We start from the raw sequence: 19,408 nt of genomic DNA on the forward strand, positions 1-19,408 counted from the left end.
TAAAATTATTTATTGCAGCATTCAACGGCTAGGATGTAAGTATTATTCTTCTGTATTCCACATTCAATCTATATTGAAATTTTAATTTAGTAAATCAATCTATTTTTGACTCACCAAGACATGTACCACTGCTCAGCCAAAATCTAACGCCTATTGAATCAAGTATCGTTTTAGTTCGCGATAAAAGCTTCCATGCTCTATGTGAAAATCTCAAGGCCTCGTGTGATTTATCTTTTCCATACTTCTGATAAAACTGATGAGCACTTTGATGTCTGCACTCAAGAAACCGAGAGTTTAATGAATCATGTAGAAAGTCTGGAATATTCTTTGGCACGTAGAATGCAGTACCATGTAAGTCAAGTTTTTCTGTCACAAATTTGTCATAAGCACCTTCATGATTCATAAAACTAAAGCCTTGGTTGACTCCAAGACTAAACAATTGATGAAGAGCATCTGGGTCACTGTGAATACTCCCGTGCCACCAAAAATTTGCTTCACGGTCATGGAATAAAACTAACTGGATCACCGCCTTGTGCTTCAAGAAAACGCACACTGGGATGTCAGAATTGCCAGTCGGCAGTTTCTCTACTGGATGCACATTGTGAAATACAACTGTCTTGAAGCCTTCATCTTCAGCCCTCCTAACCAAAACTTCCTGGAACACAGATAAAACAAACAATCACTCCCAAGACAGTAACTGAATAAATATGTTTGAATACAAGAAATAAAGTACTATATTAGGCAATGCATGTGCATGTACACTTCCACACGCAGCTCTCATACTTCACAAAGGGAAGGTGACCAAGAGCACAAAGGATCGGGAAAAATCTTCCAATTTTGCCGGCTGGACCTGCATTCGCGGTCTCCCAGCCATTCATACTGCACAACTTTACTTTATAGTTACACACACGTCCATCTTTACTGTTAGTTGCAAACTGCTACACAACACACCATACGCAATTGAGTGAGCACTTAAAAATCTTATTTGATGAAGTTCGTGGGTTTTGCAATCCATGAAATATGGGTGTGTAGTGGCATATAATCTAAGGAGAGGTGTGTCTTGGTAATGAATGCCACAAAAAATTCAACCTTGGGAAACTTTATGAACATACTGTAGGTTGCTAATCTGAAATTTCTTCAGACACTGTGTTATGCCTTGATCAAACAGAGCAACACAGAAATAAAAAGTTGTCCACTTATCAGATATCACAAACCCTACACACACACAAACAAAAGCTGAATTGTTTATTAGCTTTCAGCAACACATCGTAGAAAAAATGATGAAAGAACTTAAGAGCTTCAGATGATTAGGCAAGAGAGTCAACCACTATCCCCACTCAGTGTATAGCACTGCAGCACAGCATAATAAATAATTCAGCAATGAAATATCATCAGGCAAGTTTTGAAAATATGGTAAGCTAAAAGCATGGCAATGGTAAACAATACATTAAAGATAAAGAAGGAAGAGATGTCACAAAAACGCAGACAAAGAATTCACATTTAGGCACCAATATATTGTTACTAGCTAGAGTTTACCCATCATTATTTGTTTGTACGAAAATTTAATAGTCATGGGTGACTGGAATTCGAGAGTAGGAAAAGGGAGAGAAAGGAACATAGTGGGTGAATATGGATTGGGGGAGAGAAATGAAAGAGGAAGCCGTCTGGTAGAATTTTGCACAGACCATAACTTAATCATAGCTAGCACTTGGTTCAAGAATCATAAAAGAAGGTTGTATACATGGAAGAATCCTGGAGATACTAGAAGGTATCAGATAGATTATATAATGGCAAGACAGAGATTTAGGAACCAGGTTTTAAACTGTAAGACATTTCCAGGAGCAGATGTGGACTCTGACCAGAATCTATTGGTTATGACCTGTAGATTAAAACTGAAGAAACTGCAAAAAGGTGGGAATTTAAGGAGATGGGACCTGGATAAAATGACTAAACGAGAGGTTGTACAGAGTTTCAGGGAGAGCATAAGGGAACAATTGACAGGAATGGGGGAAAGAAATACAGTAGAAGAAGAATGGGTAGCTCTGAGGGATGAAGTAGTGAAAGCAGCAGACAATCAAGTAGGTAAAAAGACAAGGGCTAATTGAAATCCTTGGGTAACAGAAGAAATATTGAATTTAATTGATGAAAGGAGAAAATATAAAAATGCAGTAAATGAAGCAGGCAAAAAGGAATACAAACGTCTCAAAAATGAGACTGACAGGAAGTGTAAAATGGCTAAGCAGGGATGGGTAGAGGACAAATGTAAGGATGTAGAGGCTTATCTCACTAGGGGTAAGATAGATACTGCATACAGGAAAATTAAAGAGACCTTTGGAAAAAAGAGGACCACTTGTATGAATATCTAGGGCTCAGATGGAAGCCCAGTTCTAAGCAGAAAGGTGGAAGGAGTGTATAGAGGGTCTATACAAGGACGATGTACTTGAAGACTATATTATGGAAATGGAAGAGGATGTAGATGAAGATGAAATGGGAGATACGATATTGTGTGAAGAGTTTGACGGAGCACTGAAAGACCTGAGGCGAAACGAGGCCCCGGGAGTAGACAACATTCCATTGGAACTACTGACGGCCTTGGGAGAGCCAGTCCTGAGAAAACTCTATCATCTGGTGAGCAACATGTATGAGACAGGTGAAATACCCTCAGACTTCAAGAAGAATATAACAATTCAAATCCCAAAGAAAGCAGGTGTTGACAGATGTGAAAATTACCAAACTACCAGTTTAATGAGTCACAGCTGCAAAATACTAATGTGAATTCTTTACAGACGAATGGAAAAACTGGTAGAAGCCGACCTCGGCGAAGATCAGTTTGGATTCCGCAGAAATGTTGGAACATGTGAGGCAATACTCACCCTACAACTTATCTTAGAAAATAGATTTAGGAAAGGCAAACCTACATTTCTAGCATTTGTAGACTTAGAGAAAGCTTTTGCCAATGTTGACTGGAATACTCTCTTTCAAATTCTGAAGGTGGCAGGGGTAAAATCCAGGGAGTGAAAGGCTATTTACAATTTGTACAGAAACCAGATGGCAGTTATAAGAGTCGAGGGGCATGAAAGGGAAGCAGCGGTTGGGAAGGGAGTGAGACAGGGTTGTAGCCTGTCCCCGATGTTGTTCAATCTGTATATTGAGCAAGCAGTAAAGGAAACAAAAGAAAAATTCGGAGTAGGTATTAAAGTCTATGGAGAAGAAATAAAAACGTTGACGTTCGCCGATGAAATTGTAATTCTGTCAGAGACAGCAAAGGACTTGGAAGAGCAGTTGAACGGAATGGACAGTGTCTCGAAAGGAGGATATAAGATGAACATCAACAAAAGCAAAACGAGGATAATGGAATGTAGTCGAATTAAGTCGGGTGATGCTGAGGGAATTAGATTAGGAAATGAGACACTTAAAGTAGTAAATGATGTTTGCTATTTGGGGAGGAAAGTAACTGATGATGGTCAAAGTAGAGAGGATATAAAATGTAGACTGGCAATGGCAAGGAAAGCATTTCTGAAGAAGAGAAATTTGTTAACATCGAGCATAGATTTAAGCTTCAGGAAGTCGTTTCCGAAAATATTTGTATGGAGTGCAGCCATGTATGGAAGTGAAACATGGACGATAAATAGTTTGGACAAGAAGAGAATAGAAGCTTTCGAAATGTGGTGCTACAGAAGAATGCTGAAGATTAGATGGGTAGATCACATAACTAATGAGGAGGTATTGAATAGAATTGGGGAGAAGAGGAGTTTGTGGCACAACTTGACAAGAAGAAGGGACCGGTTGGTAGGACATGTTCTGAGGCATCAAGGGATCACAAATTTAGCATTGGAGGGCAGCGTGGAGGGTAAAAATCGTAGAGGGAGACCAAGAGATGAATACACTAAGCAGATTCAGAAGGATTTAGGTTGCAGTAAGTACTGGGAGATGAAGCAGTTTGCACAGGATACAGTAGCATGGAGAGCTGCATCAAACCAGTCTCAGGACTGAAGACAACAACAACTTTCATTTCTGTTAATTCATGTAGATACTATTTAGTAGGATGTCTATAATAAACTAATATAGTAATCTCCACAAATATTACGTTTTCTTTATTTACAAGAATGTTTAACTATGGATGAAAACAGCAAAAGAATACTCACAATGTTCTTCAGTTCTCTAAACAGTGTTGCAAAAGATACAATCCTATCTTCGGTACACCATGGGCATCCAGTATCTGAAGACTTCTTACTGCCACTGATATTATCTAGAATTATTTTATCAATGATGATAAGCTGCAATTGCAACTGTGCTGTAATATTAGAAATAATCTGAATGTCTCCGCTGTAGTCTGTCTTCCTTTTACTGTGTGGATATAATAGTATTGCAAGAAGGCTTAACTGGGCTGCAAGCAAAACTAATGCAGCAAATAAGATTAAATGAATTGCAGATCGCTTCTTCATAGTGGCAAAGGATCACTGACTGCCACATCAGAATTGTCCTTGGCACTGTAAGAGACAGCAATCAGGTTCAAATACAATTCAGCTTTGCTAATTACATAAATAACAATACATTTACAAATTATAAGAAATAAAAATAAAATGAAATTGTTGTTCTGAAAGCAAATGTGTAAATCTACAGCACACATGAAGATCTTGGAAGTATTATTTTAGTGGAGTTCATAGCTTTCAGCCTATCTTTTCACAATTCTGGTATCCAGTTGGTTTATTAGTGATATCTTAAAACAATGTTTTATTACATCTTCGATTCTGAGCTGATACATTGCAATTTAAATCACTTCCTCTTTAACATCACTTATGACAGAAATTTTAGCTCCAGGCATAGTCCATATCAATTCAGGCAGGCTAGGAAAAAACCTTACCTTCATAGTCCTGGATGTTACTGAATTTAGCATATGTTAAAATGAAGGACAAAGTAAGGAACACATATTTCTTTTGTTTTCTCCAAAAAAATTTTTGCTCTGAGATACAGCACTCCATAGATGACACTGTGCATACCATTTTGAAGAAGTGAATTTTGGAATTTTTTTTTATCAGTTCTAGATATTTTGTTAGCTTTTTTTATTTGAAAGCTAATTGCTTTATGATTACAAAGAAATCCTCCATTTGGACTTTTATGTCAGAGTTCTTTTACTATAGCATTCTTCACTTTTTTTATAATTTACGGATTTTTTTTTTTCAAAAATGCCAATCCATAAAACTTTGATTTTTTTCTGTTGATTAGTACCATATAGTTCTGCATTCCCTGAAAAGGAGAACTTTCACTTTTAGGCTGAACAGGTTTTATAAACAATTGAAATTTTTGCCATATGTATAACCTGTTTTATTACATTATCACATAACAGCCTCATAAAAATCAAAACTGTTGTAACTGCGACCAGGACCGTCGCAGGGTAGCAATGACGGAAAGCGTGGTGGGACCCGCGAACAACAACACAACGGAAGAGGACGGACACGACCAACGAAGGCCAGAATGAATACACAAGACCGAACAACAGAGTCACAAGGAAACAAACACGTCCACGAACCAGGAAGTAAGCATTCTAGCATAAAGCGAGGTGTAAACCAATGTAAGCGAGATTAGACTGACTGGCTGAGCAAGAGGCCGGTGCTTAAGTACGCTATTGGAGGCACCACTATTGGCCGCTGGGACCACGTGTTCAACTGTGGCGCCCTCACACTGAAAGCGGGCCAGGAGGTGCGCGCCGCCACAGCTTACGGCACGATGGTGCAGAGACCTCTATAGGTCTTCGACGTCCAAGACGTCTGGCACGGATCCAAATTCCGCGGCGTGCGGTACCAGGAAAACCACGATTTATTTAACACAATTTTAGTTTTGAAAGATGAGTATGAGACTCATTTTTCAAGCATTTTAAATGGTTCTAAAATGTATGTGAAAGGTCCAAAGACTTAAAAGTTTCAATTTATACAACTTCTGTGCACTCTGTTTTGTACAGAAATTAGTGGGTCAATGAACTAAAAATGTGTTCACAGCTTCAAGTATCTTCCTTTCATTTAGTGAGATGCCTTCCTGTTGAACCAATATGGACCAGAGCACTTACAATCTTCAAAACATTATGAACAGGAAGTGAGCACTGATGGCATTGATTCTGTCCTTCAGCTGGAAATCTATATCCAGCAGCTGGTCCATGTGGTAGCATAAAGTTCACTACAGTTTCGTTTAACTCATAACAGCTGTCTATAATAATCTCTGCAATCCATGAGTCACAGTCATACACACATGCCATAAACATCCCCCCCCCCCCTCAGGTTGTGAATATGGATATTATCCTGCTGTTTCTGAAGTGTTGGCCGAATGAACGAAATTTCTTCTTTCTTGCTCTTTAAAGTGTGTGCAATATGAGTTCGCCCATCAATTTGAGTCCAAAAATGTGTCTTCTGAACTCCTTTCACAGGAGTAGTTTGTTTGGACCATTCTTCTTTTTTCTGCTCACGAAATTCTTCGACTTCCTCTTTGGACAAAAGATTGAGGGCTGTGGATGTGCAAGATTTCACGACTCTTGTAAAATTCTCAGCATTCTGAATCACAGCTGTATTTGGTCTGGAAAGATTATGTTTTGTAGCATGGTGCTTTAGCAGGCATCCTACACCATCACAAGGCCTCTTCCCGTGATCAGTAGCACTGTATACTCAGTCAGTTGGCACAAGCAATTTACTCAGTTCAAACAGCTGGTAACAATTTCTAAAATGACTATGAGCACCATTAGAAATAATGATGATCTTCTCTGCCCCTGTTTCCGGTTGAAGAATTTTGCGCAGTGCTAGCAAAGCATGTGCTGAGTCACATCCTGTGTCATCACTAATAACTGCAACACTTGTGGTCTGGTTTTGAAAATATGTCACTCCTGTAAAAATTGAAACCTGGTCATTACTCCAATCATACCCTTGTACTTCTTGTGGGAGAATTACATACCACTTCTCAGTAAAATCACAGTGAAGCACTAAACATAGTTCTTCAGCCTGTAGTCACCCTTTCACTTCTGCAATGTGTTGTTGTTGCAATTTCTTCAGATGCTGGTGTGTTACTGCTTTTACTGACCATTTACCAAGTTCATCAATGAAACTGTCAAAGGCAACAGTTTTCTTAATTAGTTTATTTCCCTCCCATGTTGCAAATGTAATTTCTGCAGAGTTACCTGCTACGTCTTCCAGGTCAAGTGTCTGTAAAGACAGTCCTCCCCATCGTAGTGCATAAAATTTTGATCTTCCAATATGGAAAGTTGTAGAGTTGCTCTTACAAATTGCAAATGTTCCTTTAGTACTGCTAGTCATGTACCTCTTCACTTTGACAAAATTTTGACCATTATGACCTTCAACTGTTACAGTTAGAGTGTCTTTTTTTGTCAGCACTCTGGCGAGAACAGTCCCATTTATCTTCTAGATAAAATGGGTGCACTATTTGAACTTGAGCTGTTTCTACAGGATGACTGTAATAGGGATCTGGTCTTCCAAAGACTCCTTTTACAGACCTCCCATTTCTTTATTTGTCTACCATACACTTTGATACTGATGGAACGTGGTTCAAAATTGTTTTCTTTGAAAGCTTCACTGGAATAATAGTTAAAACTTGCACCTTTTCACTGTTCAAAAACAGCTGAATTGATATTTGCGAAAAATTCCTGGCAAAAGGTGCAGGAATGGTTTGGTTCACTTTCTTCTGAAGATGAAATTTCTACTTTGAAGAGTGATCAGTTTTGCTGTAGTGTATTCATCCATAGCTTTAGCAATTTCTCTGCACTTTCTTGATGCATAGAGCTTATGGTTCGACCTCACTGACCACATTTCTTAACAGGACTAAAACCTACCTCTGAAGTTGACTGATTCAAGGTATTTAATTCTTTAAATCTGCATCATCTGCACCATGGGAGGCTTCACCTTATTCAGATACTATCATTGTTCTTATTCTGTCAAAACATTTAGAACACAAAAAGTAATCACTGGAAACATCTTCACTATGAAACAGAGTCTTCAAATGAGAACACTTATTCCCAACCTGAACAAAGTCTGTTTTTTTGTTTGTCTTCTACATCACTCTTTTATGGATATCAAAATAGTCAGCATACATCACTCTCCTGTGGCCCAAGTCAGAAGACACCTCAAACGGTCGTTTTCACAAACACACTGCACCTGAGTCAACTGGAAAATTCCTAATGAAAACACAGAACTCACTAGATGGTCTCAGATTTCTTAGAAGCCTCTTCAGTAAATAAATTAGCACTGAACAACTACAGTACTGAAAGCTACAATGGACAACCATGAGAAAGAAACTCCGAAATATATGCAACAATGAAAGTGAAAAGAAATAACTGCAATAAAGACAATAGAAATTAGTGAGAAAAAACTTCAGTGAAGACATACATTACCCTTTAAAGTTTTAAAAAAAATATTTTTTTAAAATAAAACCTGTCCAAGTTAAAAGTGGGAGCTCTCCTTCGCAGAGAATATAGTATTACAGGATGATAATTAACAGAAAAAAATTCTAATTTTTCTGGATTGGCAGTTCTGGAGCGGAAAAAAAAAGAGAGCTGTAAATTATAAAAAAAAATTCAAAAGCCAACAGTAAAAGAACTTTGACAGATATGTCCAACCAGAGGATATCACTGTAATCATAAAGCAATTATCTTTCATAAAAAAAACTAACAGAATATCTAGAACTGTTACAGAGATTAAAAAAAAAAATTCTGAAATCCTTGTCTTCAAAATGGTGATCGCAGTGTCATCTTTGGGGGCCTGTATCTCAGGGCAGGAATTTTTTTGGAGAAAATAAAATGTGTTTCTTACTTACTCATGAATTTTAATATACGCTAAATTCAATAACATCCGAGACTGTGAAGGTAAATCCCCCCTGCCTGAAGTGATACGGGTAATGAATTGGATGTTATTGCAACCTTACACATTATCAACTGTACCATGTAATGTACTATCAATGATGGAGGGCAAAGCATTGTTAACACAGTTCAGTAACTAGCTTTAGGTGTACAAGAATCTAAAACTATGTTAGAAGATGTTGTTAAGAGTAAAGGTAATCCACATGTCACAAGTTAATCACATTTCTTTAAAGAAAGATGAGATATGCACACTCAAACATTTCATTTTCTGAACAGTAGACTGCACTGTAAAGACCTATGATAAGCAACTCAAAATTATGTACTTGAACCACTTGACATGTAAATTCCAAGTGACATTTTCAACTAGCAACTCACAAGCACATACTTTCTGCATGCTCATCATCTGCATAAAATGTGATAATAATAAGATTACTGAATTTGTGTATGTATGTCCTGCTTCTGCAATACTTCACAACTGCCAGAAAAAATTGTGATTTTTCGTATTTGATGGCAAGATTAAGAAGATATATGCCTTAGGCATATGTAAAAGAGACCCCTCAAGTCAGAAACAATCATGTTTACAATTATTCTGCTGTTCACACAGGCACCGACTCTATGGGGCCTGAGACCCCTCAAAACATTCAGTAATGAGTTAAAACAAAGTGAGTAGGATAACTGAAAACGAGTGGTGTGAATCATGACAGTGTTACGGTGCTCCGGGCATACTTAGAATTTGTCCCGGTGCACTAACCTTTGGGTAAAGTCTGGCGCCGGCGGCCCAGCACTGAGGCCACGGCGACATCAAAAGGATGGGAGCAGAAGCACCTGGAACCCTGCGCCTCAGTTCGCCTTGATGCTTCGAGACATTATGAATCTGTGGCTATATAAAGCCCACCCTGCTGTTGCAGTCATTCAGTGTGGATAGTTTTGTTCACTGCATGCTGCAGGCATGTTTAGTGTTCTGTCTTTAGTATCTAGTGGACTATTTTATATGAGTATATTTCATTCATTTACTTTAATCTCTTAGGGTATTGTGACTTAAGTTTGCAATGGGTAAATTTGTTACCAAAAAGGCATGCTTGGAAGATGATGATACTGCATGTCAAGCTCCAACAATTATTGTGTTGTCAATTGCTTCATCATCTTCAAGCAAGAACCGTTCACAGCCAAAACCTCAACAATCTGATAAGGGAAGATCATTTCAGATGTCTTGGTTGATCATATATACACGACTAGCATATGAAGCATCTACCGAAAAAGTTTTTCGCAAAACCCGCAAAGAGGCAGATGCTAAAAATCTATTACAATTTTCTTCAAAAAAAAAGATGCATTTACGTTTGTAGGGTTTTCTAACTGGAAAAAGGCTTTGGAAAAATTCTGTCTTCATGAAAATACGTTTATGCATAAAGAAGGTGTTCTGAAACTAAATTCTATCACTAACCGAAGTGTGGCAGCCCAATTGAATGAACAGTTAGATAGTGATATGAAGAAAGGCCATTTAGCTCTTCAGACCATTTTTACTACCGTGCAATTTCTATGCCAACAAGGACTAGCAATTAGAGGGCACAAAGATGTAAACTCAATTTTTTTATCAATTGTTGAAACTCCGAAAGAATGACATACCCGAGTTTAAAGATTGTTTAGGGCATTCAGGGTATAAGTGCACATCTCACGAAATTCAAAACGAGATCACTGACCTACTAGGAAAGTCTATGTTGAGAAAGGTATTGGCTTCAATCAAGAAGACTGAACATTTTTCTATTATGGTTGACGAAACTAGTGATTCTTTGATTCACAAGCAAGTTTCATTCATACTGTCAAAGGAAAAAATATATGAGGGCTTGATTTGCATACTGAATGGAAGGCGTGATAGTTTTGAACGCTTTTGGAATTCTGTTTAAAAGAAAAACCTTCACAAGCTGACAATCTTTCACTTCAATGGAATCGAAATATACCAAAGAAGTATGAAAACAACAAAGCCAGCACACTTTCAAAACCCCAAAGGAATACTAAAAACTTATTTACATTAAAGTTTGTGAAATGGTGCAATCTTGCATTACTGAGCGGTTTGCTTCAACTGGACTCACACAGGTCATTGCAGTTGAACAAGAGTGCTTGCTTTTAGTAAACAGAGGTGAAATAAATTTGGAAAAATCAACCGAGTTTTTAAAAAATGACCTAGACACTGAGAGACAGTGCTTACACTTGAATATGTTAGCCAATATTGCTAATAAAAAAACAACGGGTCTTAAAAAAAACATGCGTGAAGTAAGAAAGTACATTACACAAGAGCCTGCAGTTGCAGAAATGTCATGTGAAGTAGTGAAGTGCATTAAGCTTCTCCAAGTAGTCCCAATTACGACAGCAACTACAAAACGGTCATTTAGTGGCCTTAGATGTCTGAAGTCATATCTCCGATCAACAGTGCGACAGAAGCGATTGAACAACTTGGCTGTTCTTCACGCCCACCGAAATGTTTTTGATGAATTGGATATCCGACCAGTCATCAACGACTTCATACTCAGTAATCCAGTCAGATGGTCGACATTTGTACCTTTTTAAAGACACTCTAGCCCTAATGCTGGCATATAGAGCAATATTAAAAATCTTTATAAAATAGGGAATTAAATACATACATAATGTTAAATTTTCAGTTTTGAAATATTAGTACTAGTTTACTGCTGTATTACTATTGTACTGTATTAGTTATTTTCAAATACTTAAATATTTTTAGGATGCAAGACCCAATTAAAACCCACTATTTACATACTTTTTGACTGACAGTATTAGGCATACTGTATTAACTTTATTAACTATATTAAAGCATTAACTTTGAGATATTGTTTTTATTTAATTATCCCTGTGCCTTATTCAAAGCAATCTTAAATTAGCTATTTCACTTATTAATCAAATTGCTATTAGTGTGCGACAGCAATATTTTATGTTTTATTCATTTAATGATAGGTTAGGATTTATTTAAATATAATTTCAGTCTTTTCAGAGCTACTCGCTGCTCTGTAATAGCCTATAAGCATGATTATTTCTGTGAATTAAATTAGCTTTTTACAAAAATACTGTGCGTGTTTATGTTTTGTTTCTTTTTTCAAAGCCAAAAAATGTGTTAGACTTGTCGAGTTTCCCATAGTGTTGAGTTATCAAGAGTCCAGTTTTCGGGATTCTAATGTTGATGATATGACTCTGAAATGCTAAAAAAACTTTAAAACTCACTATTTTTCATCTACAATTTAGAAAATTTCCCAGGGCAATTCCCCCAGTATGGGGGGGGGGGGCAAAATTTTTTATAAGTCGGCACCTCTGGCTGTTTAACATATCAAATGAAAATGAGATAGACAAGAAGTACAAAATGTCAAAGCAGGATTGGCTACTTGAAAAATCTAAGGCTGAAGAAGCATGTGTGACTAAGAAGAAGATAGATGTCATTATAGGAAAATTGAAGAGGTCTTTGGACGCAATAGAAGTACTTGTATGAATATTAACAGTTCAGATAGCAAACCCGTACTAAGCAGAGAGGTAATGGCTGGGAAGGTGGAAGGAATATATAGAGTCTATACAAGGGAAACAAACTTTACGGCAATATGGTAGAAAGAGAAGAGGAAGAAGACAAAGATGAGATGAGAGATAGATATTGTGAGAAAAATCTTACAGAGCACTGAAAGATCTAAACTGAAACAAGGCCCCTGGAATAGACAAAAGTCCATCAGAAGTACTGAGATCCTCGGGAGAGCCAACCATGACAAAAGTAGTCCACCTGGTATGCAAGATATATGATGCAGTTGAAATGCCCTCAGACTTTACAAACGTAATAATTCCTCTTTCAAAGAAGGCATGTGTTGCCACGTGTGAATATTTCAAAACCATCAGTTTAATAAGTCTTGGTTGTAAAATAAAACATGCATTATTTACATAAGAATGTGAAAGCTGGTAGAGGCTTACATCAAGGAAGATCTGTTTCATTTCCTGAGAAATGTAGGAACAGTCAAAGCAATACTGACCCCATTACTTATTTTAGAAGATAGTCTGAAGAAAGGCAATTTTAGATAGATAAAAATCTTTTGACAATGTGGACTGGATTACACTCTTTGAAATTATGGAAGTATCAAGGATAAAACAAAAGGAAAGCAACAGCTGAGAAAGGAATGAGGCATGGTTGTAGATTCTCCTCGATGTTATTCAATTTGTACACTGAGCAAGCAGTAAAGGAAATCGAGGAAAAATTTGGGAAGTGTATCAAAGTTGAAGAGGAGACAAATAAATCTGGAGGTCTGTCAGTTACACTGTGATTCTGCCAGAGACAGGCAAGGATTTGGAAGAACAGTAGAGGGACATGGATAATGTCTTGAAAATAGGTAAAATGAAGATAATAAATGTAGTTGAATTAAATCAGATGAATCTGAGGGAAATAGATTAGGTAATGGGGTATCAAAAATACCTGATAACAATGGTCAAAGTATATCAATAAAATCACAGGATATCAAATGCAGACTGGCAACAGCACAAAAATGTTTCTGAAAAAGAGAAATGTGTTAACATGAAATATAAATTGAACTGTTAGGAAATCTGTTCTGAATGCATTTATATGGAGTGTAGCCTTGTACAGAAGTGAGACATGGTGAAAAAACAGTGCAGACAAGAAGAGAATTGAAACTTTTGAAATGGGTTATGTAGAAGAATACCAAAGATAAAATGGGAGATCAATAACACAGACCAATGATGGAAAACTTTTTTGCTGAAAATGCCTTATTCTTATGTTTTTTTAGGGTGGGAAATCCCAATCTGATACTTAAAAATTTATTGCCCACAATTTCTTCACATTTTACAGTTAAATTTATTAAATTAAGTGATTGTTTAAAGAATTTCACAGCTTTTATACAGTTAAATAATGTAAAAAGGTGGTGTAATGAATGTAGATGATGTTGGCAGCACTGCTGAAAAACATTTGCTGGCAAAAGAAAAAGGTCAATTATTTTTGTGTTAACAGATGGTGTTTTGTTTACTGTCAACCGAACCTCACTTTCCCATTTCCTGTAGATGTGCTCAGCACAATGTCTAATCATGGTTTTAAAAACTCTGCTGACAGTTTTTGTTATATTTGTAGTGAATTAATGATTAAAAAAACATCAAAGAAACATTACAGACTTGTGAAAAAGGTTTACCTATCATACTTTTGATCTAAACTTGGTGATCAAGATAAATCTTGGGCGCCACATAAGGTATGTTATGCGTGTGTGTTGAGGAGCTGAGAAAATGGTCTAAAATGAGAAAAAAGCCTTTAGATTTGCTGTTCCTATGATATGGAGGGAGCCAAGAAATCATTCTGATGCTACTTTTGCAGCGTTGATATTACTGGTCATAATTCGAAAAACAAGAAGGTAACAAGCTACGCTGAACTCCTATCTGCCATCCGACCAGTAGGGCATGGTGTAGATTTGCCGGTTCCTGAACCAGCAGACGATTTAAATTCTATTCCAACAGAAGCACTTTCTGATGTACAATCTGATTTACATGAACCAGATGATGATGAATTCCATTGTAATACAGAAAGTCTAGAGCCCAAATTGTTTACTCAGACCGAGCTTAATGAATTGGTTAGGGATCTGGGCTTAACAGAAGAAAAAGCTGAATTGCTTGGCTCTAGATTAAAAGAGAACTTATTGGCAGTTGGAACCAGCATATACATGTATAGAAAGAGAGAGCAGCAATTTTCCAAGATTTTTCAACAAGAAGGTGATTTAGTGTACTGCTCAGACATTCCCGGTCTGATGAATGAGTTTGGTATTGAATACAAAAAGGAAGACTGGAGGCTGTTTATTGATTCATCCAAAACTAGTTTAAAGGCTGTTTTATTACACAGTAACATGTATCCATCTGTACCTGTTGGACATTCTGTACATAGGAAAGAAAGTTATGAAAACCTAGAAATAGTGCTAAATAAAATAGGCTATTCTGCTCATGGTTGGATGATTTGTGGCGATCTAAAAGTAACATGCATGCTCCTTGGTCAACAAGGTGGCTTTACCAAATTTCCATGTTTCTTGCGTGAATGGGACAGTAGGGCTAGGGATCAACTCTGGTGCAGAAAAAACTGGCCTGTGAGGGAGTCTTTAAAACCTGGTGGGAAGAACATTCTACGCAAAAACCTTGTAGATCCAAAAATGTACTCCTACCACCTCTACGTATAAAGTTAGGCCTAATAGGACAGTTTGTAAAGCCTTTGTCTGGAGATGGACCATGTTTTACGTATCTCTGCCTAACATTTCCACACCTTTCAGAAGCTAAACTAAAAGAACGCATCTTTGTCGGACCTTATAACACTATACTGCATTGTGTATTATATCAACATACAGTGTGCATTACCAAATATGGTATTATGATGCAGTAAATGTTATATTTGGCTCCCTTTGTGACAGGACTAAAATCTTATCATCACTAGGTAAACTGCATAATGATATAACAAACGTTGTAGTAAAAGTCATATTTGGCGCCGTGTGACAGGACGTAGAGTTTTACTGTTAGAGACTGTAAAAAACAAATATTACGCGAAAAACAAAAGTAGATGAATCACAAAATTCCCAGTTGCATGAACCCATAACATATTAGAAAAAATAAACAACAGAAAGTTACCTAAGTTTGAAAGTTAAAGATATAAGAATATAACAATAACTAAGATGGACAAAAACCTGGTAATGAACCAAGGCGAGTGGGATGGTTTTAGCCCAAACTCTTTGCCTTTACAAATGTCTGCTTGTGTCTGTGTATATGCGGATGGATATGTGTGTGTGTGCGAGTGTATACCTGTCCTTTTTTCCCCCTAAGGTTAGTCTTTCCACTCCCGGGATTGGAATGACTCCTTACCCTCTCCCTTAAAACCCAAATCCTTTTGTCTTTCCCTCTCCTTCCTTCTTTCCTGACGAGGCAACCGTTGGTTGCGAAAGCTAGAATTTTGTGTGTATGTTTGTGTTTGTTTGTGTGTCTATCGACCTGCCAGCGCTTTTGTTTGGTAAGTCTCATCATCTTTCTTTTTAGATATATTTTTCCCACGTGGAATGTTTCCCTCTATGGAAAATGTATCCACTGTCTTGTACACTGGCATTCTGCTCCTCCTTGCATATCTTCTACGGCGGTACGGCATGGCTGTGTGCTCCGTGCGGCTGCCTCGAGTCGACTGAGCATGCTGCTGCCACAGAACAGGATGTGTACTTCCTGCCCCCACTAGCGCGCTCATTCAGTAAGCGAGCGTGACTCAGCATGTCGCAACCGGAAGCACTTGATTATAGCCCGCTCGGGGCCTAGTAATACTAGGGCCCCGAGCTCCAGGCCGCCTCGTTTAGCGGCTAAGTCCGCTTCAAGGTCACACGCCTATAAGGCGAAACACACAGGAAGGAAGTGCTCCATCGCAGCGAGGCCCTGGACGTGCGGGATATTTGTGTATAAGGAAGTGGCATCAATGGTTACAAGGATGGTTTCTGGGGGTAACGGATTGGGTAAGGATTCCAGGCGTTCGAGAAAGTGGTTGGTGTCTTTGATGAAGGATGGGAGACTGCATGTAATGGGTTGAAGGTGTTGATCTACGTAGGCAGAGATACGTTCTGTGGGGGCTTGGTAACCAGCTACAATGGGGCGGCCGGGATGATTGAGTTTATGAATTTTAGGAAGAAGGTAGAAGGTAGGGGTGTCGGTGGGGTCAGGAGGTTGATGGAGTCACGAAAGGATGTGGGTTTTAAGGGAGAGGGTAAGGAGTCATTCCAGTATTTAAAGACAAAACTCTTGTCTTTAAATATGTCTGCTTGTGTCTGTATATGTGTGGATGGATATGTGTGTGTGTGCGCGAGTGTATACCCGTCCTTTTTTCCCCTAAGGTAAGTCTTTCCGCTCCCGGGACTGGAATGACTCCTTACCCTCTCCCTTAAAACCCACATCTTTTCGTCTTTCCCTCTCCTTCCCTCTTTCCTGATGAGGCAACAGTTTGTTGCGAAAGCTTGAATTTTGTGTGTATGTTTGTGTTCGTTTGTGTGTCTGTCGACCTGCCAGCACTTTCATTTGGTAAGTCACATCATCCTTGTTTTTAGGTATATTTTTCCTTCGTGGAATGTTTCCTTATATTATAACTATATATATATATGACATTATGGAATGAAAGTAAGCATTGTATGCCAGCTTGTCCCCTATGTCTGACACAATTCGCATTGTAAATAGAGATTTGTTAAGGCGCTTCAGCAGTTCTATGGTGTGCTCCTCAAGCTGTAATCCCAAGAATTTAACACTGTACACTTCTTCTATCTGCTTGTCATCGTATGTTATGCATATCCTCGTGGAACACCCCTTACAAGTTCTGAACTGCATGTAGTGTGTTTTTTCAAAGTTTAGTGACAAAGAATTGGCTAGGAACCAGTGATTAATGTCCACAAATATTTTATTAGCTGACCTTTCTAAGACTACACTTCATTTGCTATTTATTGCAATGTTGGTATCATCGGTAAAAACAAAACGAACTTGGCATCTGGTAATGTTACTGATGAAACGTCATTGATATACACAAGAAAAAGTAAGGGCCCTAAAATGGAATCTTGTGGGACCCACATGTAATTAGTTCCCAGTTGGATGATGCCTTTTAGCTTAAAACATGTCTCTTTCCTAATAACACCCTATGTTTCCTGTCAGAGATATAAAATTTGAACCATTTTGCAGCATTTCCTGTTACACCAGACTATTCTAATTTAATTAAAAGGATATTGTGATTTACACAGTCAAATGCCTTTAACACATCACAAAATATACCAGTTTCCTGCAATTTTTTGTCTAATGAATTAAGTATATTTTCACTGTAAGTGTAGATAGCCTTCTCAATATCAGAACCCTTTAGAAGTCCGAACTGCGACTTTGACAGTATGTTATTTGAGATAAGATGGTTATAAAGCCGATTGTACATTACTTTTTCTAAAATTTTTGAGAATGCTGGCAAAAGTGAAACTGGATGGAAATTTGGTGCTATTTCTTTATCTCACTTCTTAAACAGTGACTTAACTTCAGCATATTTCAACCATTCAGAAAATATTCCACTGATAAATGATTGATTACACAGATAGCTTAATATGTTACTTAACTCATAATCACATTCTTTAGCTAACTTTGTTGATATTTCATTGTACCCACTAGAAGGTTTTTAAAGATTTTATGATGGACATTATTTCTGCTGGGGTAGTGAGGGTTAAATTTATATCATGGAAGTTACTTGAAATTTCTGGTCTGAGGTATTCCATAGCAGCATCCACAGAACCTGACAACCCCATCTTTTCAGTAACAGTTATAAAATGTTTGTTAAAAAGTTCTGCAACACTATATACATCTGTAACCAATGTATCATTTACTCTTAATGCTATTTGTCCCTCTACATATCTGGTTTTACCGGTCTCCTCCTTCACTATATCCCATATTGTCTTTATTTTGTTATCTGATATGACTATCTTTTCCTTATAATATATGTGCTCTGATGTTCGTATTACAGTATTTAATATTTTGCAGTATTTCTTGTAATGTGCTATAGCACACACATTTCTTAGAAGTAGATACTTTAGGGGTTGGGAAGCAACTCAAATCGCTTGATACGGGCAAGTCTTCAGGTCCAGATTGTATACCGATTAGGTTCCTTTCAGATTACGCTGATACAATAGCTCCCTACTTAGCAATCATATACAACCGCTCGCTCACCGATAGATCTGTACCTACAGATTGGAAAATTGCGCAGGTCGCACCAGTGTTTAAGAAGGGTAATCCATCGAACTACAGACCTATATCATTGACGTCGGTTTGCAGTAGGGTTTTGGAGCATATACTGTATTCAAACATTATGAATCACCTAGAAGGGGACGATCTATTGATACGTAATCAGCATGGTTTCAGAAAACATCGTTCTTGTGCAAAGCAGCTAGCTCTTTATTCGCACGAAGTAATGGCCACTATCGACAGGGGATCTCAAGTTGATTCCGCATTTCTAGATTTCCGGAAAGCTTTTGACACCGTTCCTCACAAGCGACTTCTAATCAAGCTGCGGGCCTATGGGGTATCGTCTCAGTTGTGCGACTGGATTCGTGATTTCCTGTCAGGAAGTTCACAGTTTGAAGTAATAGACGGCAAATCATCGAGTAAAACTGAAGTGATATCAGGTGTTCCCCAGGGAAGTGTCCTGGGACCTCTGCTGTTCCTGATCTATATAAATGACCTGGGTGACAATCTGAGCAGTTCTCTTAGGTTGTTCACAGATGATGCTGTAATTTACTGTCTAGTAAGGTCATCCGAAGACCAGTATCAGTTGCAAAGCGAAGTGGGATCCTTACCAGGTGGGATTGACGGAGGACATCGAAAGGGTGCAAAAAAGGGCAGCTCGTTTTGTATTATCACGTAATAGGGGAGAGAGTGTGGCAAATATGATACGCGAATTGGGATGGAAGTCATTACAGCAAAGACGTTTTTCGTCGCGGCGAGATCTATTTACGAAATTTCAGTCACCAACTTTCTCTTCCGAATGCGAAAATATTTTGT

General features: G+C 38.0%; 1 protein-coding gene across 1 annotated transcript in view; it reads right to left on the bottom strand.

Moving 5' to 3' along the window:
• LOC126191566 (ribitol-5-phosphate transferase FKTN-like) overlaps positions 1-19,408 on the bottom strand; it is an 88,454-nt gene that overhangs the window by 51,369 nt on the left and 17,677 nt on the right. Inside the window, exons 2-3 of the mRNA XM_049932482.1 lie at positions 4,146-4,490; positions 115-655 (exon numbers count right to left, since the gene is read on the bottom strand). Of these exons, the coding sequence (XP_049788439.1) occupies positions 115-655; positions 4,146-4,445 (841 nt within the window). The 5' untranslated portion in view covers positions 4,446-4,490. The remainder of the gene's footprint in view (positions 1-114; positions 656-4,145; positions 4,491-19,408) is intronic.

The sequence above is a fragment of the Schistocerca cancellata genome, chromosome 6, assembly GCF_023864275.1.
Source record: "Schistocerca cancellata isolate TAMUIC-IGC-003103 chromosome 6, iqSchCanc2.1, whole genome shotgun sequence".
Lineage (NCBI taxonomy): Eukaryota > Metazoa > Arthropoda > Insecta > Orthoptera > Acrididae > Schistocerca > Schistocerca cancellata.